Source organism: Dromiciops gliroides, chromosome 3 (genome assembly GCF_019393635.1).
Source record: "Dromiciops gliroides isolate mDroGli1 chromosome 3, mDroGli1.pri, whole genome shotgun sequence".
In the NCBI taxonomy this organism is placed as follows: domain Eukaryota; kingdom Metazoa; phylum Chordata; class Mammalia; order Microbiotheria; family Microbiotheriidae; genus Dromiciops; species Dromiciops gliroides.
In genome coordinates this window covers 325,529,126-325,542,977 of record NC_057863.1, presented here as the reverse complement: position 1 = coordinate 325,542,977, position 13,852 = coordinate 325,529,126, and the positions used below count along the sequence as shown (strand labels likewise).

The 13,852-nt window shown below is 37.4% G+C and overlaps 1 protein-coding gene across 1 annotated transcript in view; it reads left to right on the top strand.

Moving 5' to 3' along the window:
• Positions 1–13,852, top strand: part of LOC122746158 (limbic system associated membrane protein) — an 842,374-nt gene that overhangs the window by 764,566 nt on the left and 63,956 nt on the right. Inside the window, 1 exon segment of the mRNA XM_043991624.1 lies at positions 9,714–9,848. Coding sequence (XP_043847559.1) covers positions 9,714–9,848 — 135 coding nt within the window.

Below are 13,852 nucleotides of genomic sequence, written 5' to 3'. Positions count from 1 at the left end.
ATCCTCTTTATCTTATTCTAGTCCAGTGCCCCAAAGGGACTCTGCTCTGGAGCTTCCTTCTGAACAGAATTCTACAAACCTTCTCCTCAGTTACACAGTCCCAGACATCATATGACTGCTGCACGTGAACTTCAGAACTTCTTCCTCTCTCCAATTCCCATAGCCTTCCTAAGTCAAGAGGTAGTAAGGAAGAGCTAGTTTAATCCCCAGACACTTCCAAGTGGTTGGGGGACAGGTAGAGTCAAATGGAAAAAGGCATTCACTAACATTTCCCATCCCCCCTCTATTTGTCTGGACAAGAATGTCCTTAATCCTTACTATACTTAGAAGGGAGTATCTGTCCCTATTTCATGAATGCTTTGCTTCTATGGAATTATCAATCCTGGTATTCCATTTGTAATAATTCCCTTTATTAGTGAAAAATTACTTTGTTGTTTTTGTTGGGAATCTTTGTTACCCCATTTGTGGTTTTCTTGACAAATGTAGCAGAGTAGTTTGCCATTCACTTTTCCAGTTCACTTTACAGGTAAGGAAACTGAGGCAAACAAGGTTAAGTGACTTGCCCAGGGTCACACATTAAATAAATATCTGAGGCCAGATTTGAACTAAGGAAGATGAATCTTCCTGACTCCAGGACCAGCATTCTATCCACTGTGCCACCTAGCTGCCCAAAAAATGACTTGCCTCTTTCAAAACAAACAAACAAAAAGTAGGAAAGTGTTTACTTTAAAAACCAGAAAATAACCAAACATCAGTCTCTTTTTACCAGTTCCATACCAGTGTCAGAAATATTAAAAAAAATGCAAAAAGCTATAATTCAGTTAAGTGGTGGGTGGTTTGTCTCTCAAAAGATGAAACTCCATGAGCATGTCCCAGGGAACTGTGAGTAATAAGGACACATTGTTAAAGATTAAAACACTGCATGTAAATGATATTCTGATCTCTTTCCCAGATGAGTATACTGCAGAAGAAACACAAGAAAATTTTTCTAAGCCAATGACTATGCATTTGTGAAAGGACAGTTACATGGTGCAATGGATAGTGCGCTGGGCTTTGAATCAAGAAGATTCATGTTCATGAGTTCAAACCTGGTCTCAGACACCTCCTAGCTGTGTGACCCTGGGCAAGTCATTTAACAATATTTGTCTCAGTTTCCTCACCTACAAAATGAGCTGGAGAAGAAAATGGCAAATCACTCCAGTATCTTTGCCAAGAGAACCCCAAATGGCATCACAGAGTCAAATATGACTGAAATGACTGAATAACAACAAGCATTTGTGGATATGGGTTCACACTGAATTTTAAGTTTCTCAGTTAGCTGATAAAGGAACATGTGTACTTGGATAGCACAAATTGGTAGATACCAGAGAGACATAGTCATTACTCTCAAAGCTGCACTGTGCCCTGGCAATCATAAGCTCCCAGCACCTGTAGTCATCTGGCATCCTCTTCCTTTGGGTTATTCTTGGCTGACTTGTTTCTACATAATAGCTAAATGAACAGGCTTCTTTATTCTCTATTCTTGGCCTGAAGGCCTTCCATCTGATCTATATGGAAATATTAAAAGAACTAAAATGTGCAGCTTAAGTAAATAGTAACTAAAAGGAAGATATGCTAATTATATGCAAAAATTTGAAAGGTACTTACACTAGGGAGGATGAGGAGTTATTTAGCCCAGTAGTGAGATATTAACACGAAAAATGAAATAACATTGAGAAGGGAAGATTTAAACTAAACATCAGTTTCCAAAATAAATAGAATTAAGAAGGTCTGCAAGGTAGTGGAAATAGGCTGAGTTGTGCAAAATGCAAAATATTGAACTTATATTTCTAGTAAACATCTTCAAGTGGGCAGAGACTAAAGGCTGAAGCTATAATTTTGTAACCAAGAACTAGGGGACAAGAGTAAGGACAGATTCATCCTAAAATGAAAAACAGCTAATAGAGCAGTAGAAAGAAGCTCAAACTCTTGTAAACTAGAGAAAATGCATTGAGTTTGGATAAAAGAAAGAGGCTAGACATGGTCATTGAATTGATGAGTTGAGAACTAATCATCAAAATAGGTTGTAAGAATGGAAGAGAAAGATTTGCAATAGGAAAACATATCAAATTCTTAAGGATCTATTCAGTGATGGGTCTAAATTCCTTCATCTGTAAAACGAGAGGGCTGGACCAGATAATCTTTGAGGTACTACATAGCTCTAAATCTATGATCCAATGAACCCCTAAATTATGCAGATAGTGGCCATCTATGACTTTATGCCTTATACCTATAGGCATCTAGAATTTGTGGTACCAACAGTGCTAGCTTTGGAGTCAGGAAAGACTTGAATTCAAATCCTGCTTCAGACACTCAATAGCTAGCTGTATAACCATGATCAAGTAACCTAACTTCTTTGGGTCTTAGTTCCCTAATCCATAAAATTGAGGTTGTACTCAATTGCCTTTAAGGTCTCCTCTGGCTGAAAATTTATTAATTTATAGACAGAGTATCATAGATTTCACGTTGGAAAACACCTGAATGTCTAATTAGTCCAACCCTCTCATTTTACAGATTGAGGAAACTGAGAAAAAGAGGCCAAACAAACATTGAGCAATGCATTTGGAGTTAAAGAATATAGGTTCAGGGAAGCTAGGTGGCACAGTGGATAAAGCACTGGCCCTGGGGTCAGGAGGACCTGAATTCAGGTCCGGCCTCAGACACTTAACACTTACTAGCTGTGTGACCCTGGGCAAGTCACTTAACCCCAATTGCCTCACAAAATAAATAAATAAATAAAAAAATAAAGAATATAGGCTCATAACTTACAATTACCACTTGGCTGCAGTTTCCTCATCTCTAAAACAAAGGGAAATATTGGTTAGGTAGACACTAAGTTCCCTTCCAATCTATGATCCTATAAAATATATACAAATTGAATACAAGGTAATTTGGGAGGGAATGAGAATAGGGATAAACAACTGCTTCATGAAGAAGGTAGTGTTTGAGCTGAATTTTAAAAGAAACAAGGAATTCTAAAAGGTGAGCATAAGTATGGCTGCATTCCAGGAATGGAATACAGATAACCAGTGCAAAGGCACAAAGTTGTGATTTGGAGTGATGTGTAAGGAACAACAGGAAGGCCAATAGGGCTGAACTGTAACTCTCAGGAAGGGTGGTCATGTAGAACCGTGTTGGAATGGTAGGTTAGAGACAGGTTGTAGAGGGCTTTAAATGATAAACAGAGGAGGCTCTGTTTGATCCTAGCGAAAATAAGAAAACTTTGAGGCTTAAATGTTAAGGGAATGACAAGATCAGAGCTAAAATTGGATAGAATCACTTTAGCATCTGCCGAAAGATAAATTAAAATGGAGGTAGACTTGAGTCAGGACCAATTAGAAAGCTATTGAAATAGTGCAGGCAGGAAATGATAAGGGTCTGAACTGGAATGTTATGCATATGAGTAAAGAGAACAGAACAGAACCAAAGAGAACATTGTGTGGAATTAGGACAATAATGTCTGGTAATTGATTTGATACAGGTGTGAGGGACAGTGAAGAATCAAAGACTGAAGTGGCAGATTCGGTGACTGTAAAGTTCATGGTGCCTTTGACAAAAATAGGGACATTCAGATGATGGGTAGCTTTAAGAAGAAAGATATGTTTCATTTTAGACATGTTGAGTTTGAGAAATTTGGGAAACATCTAGTTTGAAGTAGGTAATATGCAATCCCTGATATAGGACAGAAGCACAGGAAAGGGGCCGGGGGAGAGAGAGAAAGAACCTAGAGGTGGATATAGCAGCAGCTCTAGAGAAAGGAGGACCTGAATTCAAATCCAACATCAGACACTTACTAGCTGTTTGACCCTGTGCAAGTAACTTTTACTTCAATTGCCTACAACAACAAAATATATCCAAAAAAACACCCAAAACCCTAGGGTTAAATTTAGTTCTATGAGTCACTTTCATAATGAAGATAAGCCTACAGGAGTGAGTTAGGTCACCAAGTGAGAGGGCACAGAAAAATGAAGCAGGACAGAGCCTTGGGGAACACCCAGTTAGAGAGATGTGATATGAGTGTGAATGAGCCTAGAGTGGTCAGAGAGGTAAGAGAAGATCCTAGAGAGAACATTGTCAAAAAAAGAAAAACCAACAGAAGAGAAAATATCTAAGAGGAATGGGTGGTCAACAATGTCAAATGAGGCAAAGAGGTCAAGGAAGATGAGGACTGAGAAAATACCATTAAATTTGACAATAATAAATTAAATTGGAAACTTTGAAGAGAGCCATAAAAGTGGAATGGTGAGGTTGTAATCCAAATTACAAAGAATTAGGAAGAAAGTGAAAAGAGAATAAGTAAATGCAATGAATATAGATAGTTTTTGCTTTGTGAGAGTTTCCCTTTGAAAAAGAGAAGAAATATAGGATAGTGGCTTAAGAGAATGGTAGGGCCTAGTGAGAATTATTTAAGGATAGAGAAAATATGGGTGTCTTTATGGACAGCAGGGAAGGAACTGATTAAATCAGGAGAGGAAATGATTGTGGGGGCAATCTGCTAACGGTGGGAGGAAATGTGATAAAAGATTTATGAGAAGGATTGGTCTTGGTGAGAAGTATCACTTCATCAGATACTGGAATAAAGGAAGAGAGAATGGAGGGTGGTAATATAGAGAAGGGGAATTGAATAAGCTAAAGGGTCTCTATTCACTAAAGTAGGAAGGAAGGTCCTTAAATGAGTGGGAAGGTGGAGAAGATGGTGTGGAAGGCTCAGGGAGATGGTAGAGACAAAACTGATATTGAAGTCTATACCTCCAGATTCATGTCTTCTATCACTATCACGAGCTCAGGAAAATTAAGTCATTTGGTTACAGTGATATAAGTGTCAAAGGTGGAATTTGAACTCAGGTCGTCTTGAATCCATTTTCAACACTCAAATGATAATAATATGCTGCTTTTCACATTGAGAATGAAACCAATTGGAAAAACAAGGTGTCACTTAATTGAGATGTGTAATGTTTTGATTAAGGATTAGTTTTGTCTGCTCAATTAGCTTGAAATGCCCAAAACAAAAAGAAATTACAGTTCTTCAGATGGAAGTCATAAAATGCAGTACATTTACACCATATTAGTATTTCTACATCTTTTACAGGAACAATAACTTTGCAGGGCCCCACCATGCCTTTTGGGAAGTTAAAAAGGATATCCAGACCCAGACTGTAACCACAGAATCCTTGGTATTCTGTGTCTCTGAGTCGAGGTGTATCCTCTTCTTAAAGGGATATTTGTCTGCCTATCAACAAGTAGTCCAGTGCTCTAAGTAATTTAATATGTGAGAAGAAACTTCCGGCCCAACAGGGTCTGGGTCCTACTGATTTTGTCTAGTAGTGGGGAGGATTCATGTTGAGAATCTGTGTCATGGTCTAACCAGATAATATATTTTTAAAATGCTGGGGAGGGGAAAGCAGACAAAAAATATTGAGGAAGGTACACAATAGGAAAATCCACTTAATCCAAGTCATGCTGTTTCTCCGGGAGTAAATTGTATAGTAGAGGAAAGAATAACAAAGGTACAAAGTGTCAGTGAAAAAATCAACCAATTACTGAAGTCTCAGGAAGGTTGGAAAATACAACAGAGTTAGAATAAGGCTCAAGCAGCTAGTTTGTGCTTTCTCAAGGATTCCTGGGAACTATCTTATTTTCAAGCCTACTCACCCAAGTAGGGTTTATGTGCTTCAGCTAGTGCTGACACTGCCTTTGGGATGAGGTTGTTGAAATTGAGTCTGGTATCCATAGCTTAATTTGGAACTCAGGTCACAATAAGGCATTTTGCCCCAAATCACTGTGGATTGATGGGGGATGCCAAGGAATGTAATTAAATATAAATGTGAGACTTTAAGCATAGGGGAAGCACAATAGTGGAACATTTTAGGGGAGAACATGCAATTGAAGATTTTTCTAACATATTAATGGATACACGGTATTCCACCAGTCTGGGGGAGATTTTGACAAATGAAGAAATGGACAGTTAAGGATTGCAACTTAAGGTAAATCTTGGCTGGATAGGGTGGTGCATGCATGCCTATAATTCTTGCTCTGGTGAAAGACCAAGACTAGTGGTTCCCTTGAGTTGAAGAGTTCTGAGCTGGAGTAAGGTTAATGCCAATCATTATCTACATGAAGTCCAACATTAGTATAGTGAGCCCACTGGGATCAAAGGCAGCTGGAGATACAAGGTTGGATATTGGCAGAGAGTTTCAGGCAGTAGGTAGATTTGAGGAGCAGTATCCATCATGAGGTCATTAAATCCATGGGAGCGAATATATGGCCTACATATTGATTTGATTTTGCTTAACCATACATATTTGTTATAAGGGAGAGTGGGAGAGGTGAGTTAATGGATAACAAAATATGTAAAAAACTAGAACGTCAATGAAGCATTTTATTTTAAAATATTAGCTGTTATTTTTAATTTGTCAGGGATTTATTTTATTTACAGGTTTGCAGCTGTTTGGGGGGGCGGGGCAATGAGTGTTAAGTGACTTACCCAGGGTCACACAGCTAGTAAGTGTCAAGTGTCTGAGGTTAGATTTGAACTCAGGTCCTTCTGAATCCAGGGCTGGTGCTTTATCCACTGCACTACCTAGCTGCCCCCAATGGAGCATTTTTTAAGTCATAGAAGAAAGCAAAAAGAAATATAGGCAAGAACACAAATAGAACAAATTTGTTATTACCTTATTAAATTATAAATGTACATATATACAGATGCAGGGTCAGCTAGGTGGCACAGTGGATAGAATGCTGGCCCTGGAGTCAGGAGGACCTGAGTTCAAATGTGGCTTAAGGTACTTACTAGCTGTGTGACCTTACACAAGTCACTTAACCTTGTTTGCCTCACTTTCTTCATCTGTAAAATAAACTGGAGAAGGAAATGGCAAACTACTCCAGTATCTTTGACAAGAAAACCCTAAATGGTGTCGTAAAGAGTCAGACACAACTGAAAAAACTCAACAACAAATATACACATTCATATATATTCACAAATACATACATTCACATATACATACACACATCTACACATAAGTATACATGGATTCCCAAAATCTTCCTTCAATTTTTTTTTTTTTTTAGTGAGGCAATTGGGGTTAAGTGACTTGCCCAGGGTCACACAGCTAGTAAGTGTTAAGTGTCTGAGGCCAGATTTGAACTCAGGTACTCCTGACTCCAGGGCTGGTACTCTATCCACTGCGCCGCCTAGCTGCCCCTTTCCTTCAATCTTTAAAAATTTTTTCCTTCAATTTTAAGCTATTAGATATATTGATGTAGATATAGATATATTTTTTAAAATTAAATGTAATATAAGTTCACAGTTTTTATATATAATAATCTTTTTATATATTGAAATATTTCTATTTGTGCATTATTAACTTCACACTGCAAGATAATTTAGAATAAAGTCTACTTAAGAGGCAGTCTTGACAAAGGACTTTATGACAAAGAGAATTTATGGTCGTCTGTATTCCCTGACCTTGATCTATGGTGTACTACTCAAAAGGTTCTGTCTCTGCTGATTTTGAATGTCCGGGTTAATCTAGTTAATGGACTTGGCCTGCACACTAGGCACAGCATATGCTTCTTTGTTGGCTAACAATTATTTGTATGTGACCATGAGGGAATGTCCTAGAAAGGAAAACATCTTGCAATATATGAAAATAGCTACTGATTATTGGCATTCATTTTTTTTATGACCACAAGCAACCCTGTGTCTATATAATTTGGATCGTGTGGCAGGGTTAAGCTCTTTACCCCACTCTACCTTTCTTCTAACTCTCCAAAAAACTCTAGTTATAACTTTTCCCCACTTATTCTAGAATATCAGCCTTTTGGGGAAGTGAATCTTTCCTATCTGTCCTTCTATATGTTTTATATAGAGAGTTCCCTCCTGCCATCTCTCTTTCCTTTATCTTATCTCTTATCCCATTTCTAAGGTGCCCATTAATCAATCAGTTCCATGTTTTGAGAAGGGCAAGAATAGAGAGGAGACTCATTCCTTAGAGAAGATCGATGTGTCTAATTTCACAACTTTTAAGATTTCATATTTCTAGTTACCACTCATCACCAGATAAGCTGTGAGTAGCTCACCCCTTGGCACCCTTAATGTGTTGCAAAGTACCCACATCCCATTAATATCTTGTCCTTCAACTTGATCAGGGGTATGAAATGAATCTGGATGGTATTGCCATCCGTTGGGTCATCCAGGTTTTCGATCTTTGATACCAGCTTCTCCCTCACTATGCACATTTTTTCATGTTGTCAAGGTTATTAAATCTACCTCCTTCTCATGTCTTGCTTCTTCCCCCTTTTCCCCATGCATACAACCACCAGCTTAGCCCAGGCCTTCATTGCATCTTGCCTAGACTACTGCTATAGGCAATTGTTATAAAACTATAATTAGTGCTCCCTGCTCCTAGCCTTTCCCTTCCCCATTGCACATAATGGTCAAAATAATCTTTTTAAGGCAAAGGTCTAATCAGGTTACACCTCTGATCAACATTTTTCTGTGGCTCCCCCTCCTCAATGGAATCAAATACAAATTCATTTAAAGCCTGACATTCAAAGCCCTCCACAACCTCCTATCTGTCTACCTGTTCAAGTCAAGATGAGTTAAGTGAAGTCAACATTCATTTATTAAGGGGGCAGCTAGGTGGTGCAGTGGATTAAGCATCGGCCCTGGATTCAGGAGGACCTGAGTTTAAATCTGGCCTCAGACACTTGACACTTACTTGCTTTGTGACCCTGGGCAAGTCACTTAACCCTCATTGCCCCACAAAACAAAACAAAACAAAAAAACAACAACATTCATTTATTAAGTAACTGTTATGTGACAGGCACTGTGCTAAGTACTTTCCAGCTTTATGACATACTACTTTCCTTCTGAAACTCTACATTCCAAGTAAACTGGACTTCTAAATGTTCCTGAAGTCAATATATCACCTCCTAATGCTGTTCATTTAGCATTCCTGGAATCTGCTTCTTGGAATCTCTGTATTCCCTCAAGGACCAGCTCAGAGACTGCATCCATCCTGCCTTCTTCATTTGCCTGGTGGTTATTGTTCTCCCTCTCTCCTCCATGTTCTTTGTATCATGTTTATGTACATGTTATAACTTACATTCCCCCAATGAAGTGTAAACTCCTAGAAGACAGAGACATCTATTTTTAATTTTTATATCCCCAAAATCTACTAGCTCAGTACCTTTGAACATCATAATAGATATTTAATAAGAAATGTTTTTTTTTAATTGATTGGTGACATGGTTTAATATTGAGCAGTAGAGTTAGTGGCAGTTTCAAAAGTATGTCTTATCACCAGAACTTTATGGAAGCAATGTGAACAGAGTATACATGCAGTGGTATGAAAGAGGAAATATGGAGTATGGATTTAACTAGTACATATATTCACATGGGATTCAGTTAAATTCACTTCAATCAACAAATACCTTCTACCTGCTCTACACAAGACATCACACTAGGTGCCAGAGATACACAGACAAAAAGGGAAAAGTAGCTCCTCTCAATGAGCTTGAATTTTATTAGAATTTACTAGAAATTTGCTAGAATTGTTTCTTAGAGAGACAACATGAGCTTGATACCTCCCAAGAATGTGGTCTGGTTAACATAATTATATATGGGGTTTTTGCTTGTATAAATGTTATTCATTGATCTATCTGTTTTTTAGGAAGAGAATTTGAAGGAGAAGAAGAGTACCTGGAGATCCTTGGCATCACAAGGGAACAGTCAGGCAAATATGAGTGCAAAGCTGCCAATGAGGTTTCCTCAGCAGATGTCAAACAAGTCAAGGTCACTGTGAACTGTGAGTATGTTATATATGAATCACAGATGCAATTAACAGAGAGATTTGAAGAAGTAATTTCTAAAGGTTCCAGATAACAATAGCCAAGGGAATTTCATATTAAACAAATTCTATTTTGGTCAGAGCTGGACATTCAGATTTTCCAATGGTAAAATGTGGTCTTTAGCTCTGATAGAGTATCTCAGCCAAGATAATCACTAAGCGGTTTGTTGTTGTTGTTTGGTTGTTTGCTTTGGTTTTTGAGAGCCACAAATAAGGTTGAATGATTGGACCTTTGTCCCTGGGTGCCAAAATTTAAATTCAGCAACTAGATACAGCTAAGCTTAGCACCTAGTTAGCAAGAATAATTAGTAAAAATAGGAATTTACAAAATGGTTCATGAGCATCTCAATCTCAGGTGTCTTCTTCCCTCTCCCTCCAGACTCTTCAGAAGTGTGATATGTATGTGTGTATAAAATAAAATAAAATAAAATAAAATAAATATAATTACATATTGGCCTGCCATATTTTTTAATGGTTCAGCGTACAGATCAGATGGTTACGAACATGGACAGAACAAACCTGGAAACTAAGATTTCCCCAGTTTTTATGGTAGTCAGAGGCTATATCTCTCTCCAAAGGATAACATATAAGTGATTTTATTTTGATTATAACACATTTTTTCAATCAGTAACTAAGTATGTAGGGTTATAGATTTAAAATATGATACTGGGTTAGTGCTGAATGCCCAAATGACTATGAGATTTTGATGTAGTCTCTTAACTTTCTCTGTTTAGGTACCACTGTCATTTTCATCATAAAGGTTGTGGGTTGTTTGATAATTCAATATTAGTCATCATTTCATCAGAATGTCTAGAAATTGTGTTAGCAAGGTTCACTAATATGCATTTGTAGGAAAATAAATACATAAAAGCACTTTGAGCTTTTGTAATGACAAGTTTAGAAATTTTTTTTAAAATAAGTTTAGAAAATAAAAATGAGTGAAAGAGGAAGGGGAATAGAATCCTGTGATATGTCACCCAGGAAAGCATTTTTTAAAAATTCACCTACGCTGTACAAAAAGAAACATCTTTCTACTGAGATATCTCTATCACAAACTTTTACCTTGTGACAGGATAATCTAGCTGCCCAGGCCTGCCCTTTTGTACAGTCACTGAATTCCCATTCTGAAGTCTATGAAAGTAGATTTCTACTCTAGCTCGATTACTTTCTGCTTTGTTATAGTCACCATACAATTGCACTTATCTGGAGTTTGGGGAACAGCCCCTGAGGGAGGTTATGAAATCCCCTTCATGACAGATGCTTCAAAATAGAATTGGCACCTTTCTGTCTTATATGTCCAAGGAACTGATGTTCTAGGAAAGAGGATCTGTATTTGATGACACTTGAGGTACCGTAAATCTATACTTTTTTGTAGCACTCTTGACTCTTATGAAATATCATTATTATTCTCCAATAGAGAGAAGAAAGAGAAAAGAGAGAGAGAAGAGAGAGGGAAAAGAATAGGGAAAAGGAATGAGAGGAGTGGACAGACAGACTCTTTATAGTTTCAGAGACAAATTAAAATTTTCTATGCTAGAAAATGCTTTGGGACTTTTTCAGATGAAAGGCATTTTCTCTGAGTGTTTATATAAGTTCATAATTAGGTTAGTTCACTTCTTTTATGCACATATACGCTCACCAATATCATCTACCTCTTTCCTGACTTTTGGAGTTAAGACTTCATTTTCTATTAATTGACCTTCATCTTAATTAGATTGCATAGAGCCCAATCATGGAGTACACGGAAAATATTTATTCTTCCATTGTGTGAAACATCAAAGTAGCATGGATTGCAGATTGTTCCCAAGATCAAAGCTATCAGTCTAGGCCATATTATTAGTGCAATTAGCCTGACATTGCTCCTTCTTGACGGTCCCCAAAGTGTAGCCTTGAACAGCCAAATGATGGCCAATTTTCAAGGAAATAATTTTATGAAAATTGGAGCTTTTTTTGCTAGTGACAAGTGAATCACAAAAAAGTAGAAACAGAGCTACAAACGTCTATGAAATTCTTTTCACCTATCTGTCCATAAATCTCTTAAGAGAGGCCCAGAAGAGCTCGAGTATTTACTATCACAACTAAGAAATATTTCACAAGTATACTGTCCTATCTCAAAGCAACTTCTAAATTTGATTTCAATCCTGAACAAAATTTAGAAAGTACAATGAGACACGGATTCCCTTAAGAATCATCTTTTCCCTAATATATTACATTCTCAGGCTGGGTTTATGTGACACTATAGCAACTGGTTGAAAAGTTTTAACAAATCAACTCATCAATAAGTGTTTGCAGCTATACGACTCATCTTGACTGATTTGAATGGTTGTAGAATACAGATATGGATGCCAGGTTTGATTTTTAAGGAACCGGAGAACAATATAGAATTATGTTCTTGTGCAGAAGGCAAAGCATTAGAAGAAAGGCTTCAGCATGCAAACCAAGATAAAAATGACCAGAAATAGGGATGAACTCTGACCTATGTCTGGAGTTGAGGTGAACTGGTATTTCATACATAAAGTAGGAAGGGAAGAAGGTGGGGGCTCTGAAAATGGAGTTAAGGAACAGTTTTGAAGCACTTTCTGGGAAGGAGAACTCTATTGGAGGAACAGTTGCTTTTCTTCCAAGGAATGATCAAATGGACCCATGGGTACAGTGAAGTAGGAGATCATCCAAGAAGTGTTAAAGGAAGAAGAGAAAAGTAGTGATGGTTGGTGACACCAGACTGAGGGATGCTGAGGCAGTTATGTGCCAACTTAAAAACAATACTTTTCCCTAGGGGATGATGCTGATGGGATGATGATGATGATGATGGAGGATGGAGAAAGATGGGGATGGATGGAAGAGGATAGAGGATGGAAGGGGAGGAGGAGGAGGATGGCTAGCATTTATATAGCAGTTTGATTTTTGCAAAGTACTTTAGGTTATTATCTCATTTGATCCTCACAACAGCCCTGAGAGATCTGAACTCTTATCCACATTGTTGTTATGTTTTCCTTCAGATTTCTCAAGAATCCAGTGTCCTCAAAACTGTGTCTCCTTTACTATAGACACCATCTGTATATATTTGGTCTAGTCCAACCCTTTTCCTATATTGTTTTCTTCAATACCATTTTCAATTCTTCTGTAAACATATTCAGGACTACAGTGTAAAGAGTCCAAATATAGTGGCTCCACTCTCTTGGATGGTGAAAAAGGAGTTTGCTGTAAAATTTTCTGTAGATCTTTTCCATCTTCCGTCTCTTTATTGTTCTCTTTCTAGTTCTATTCTTAAGTTTCCACCAGATGACCATCCTTGATGGGGCTTTTCCTAAGCTTTCTTTGAATTGTTTTTCCTCACATTACTTCTTATTGGTTTATGAGGAAATACTGCTTAGAATCTTCTACCATCCTTCTCTGTAAGATTTTTTTGTAGCAGTGTTCCTCTTGACTGCCAGCTCTCTCCAAATGGCAAATAGAGTGTTTACTGTGGCCATTTTTAGGCTCTTTTGGTAACCTCATTTTGGGAGTTGATTTAAATTTCTTAAATTTTTTCGATGTAATTGTTATAATCAGTATCAATGACCTTTATTCATCCCATTGCTCATTTTTCAGTGTCAATAATTTTGTGTAATCAGTCAGGTTTGGCTTCTTTTAATTGTATGCAATGTCTTCATTTTCCTTTTAATCTTTCTTCTAGCTTTGTATTAATTTTAATATTTTCTCTAATAAGTCCATTATCTGACTATACAAATATAACTAATTCAAGAATGACTACCACATCAGTAATCACTTGTTTTCTCCCTGTCAAAATATAATCAGTTTCTTTTTTTTGGCAATGCTATTTAACACTTGCCATGCCTAGCACCTTTCTATTCTTTGGTGAAAAAAATTCAGGTATATATACACTGAGTTTCTTTGTAGTACACAAGTATTTTGACCTTCTAATTACTTACTCTTTCCAATATGTTTTCACTATCCTCACC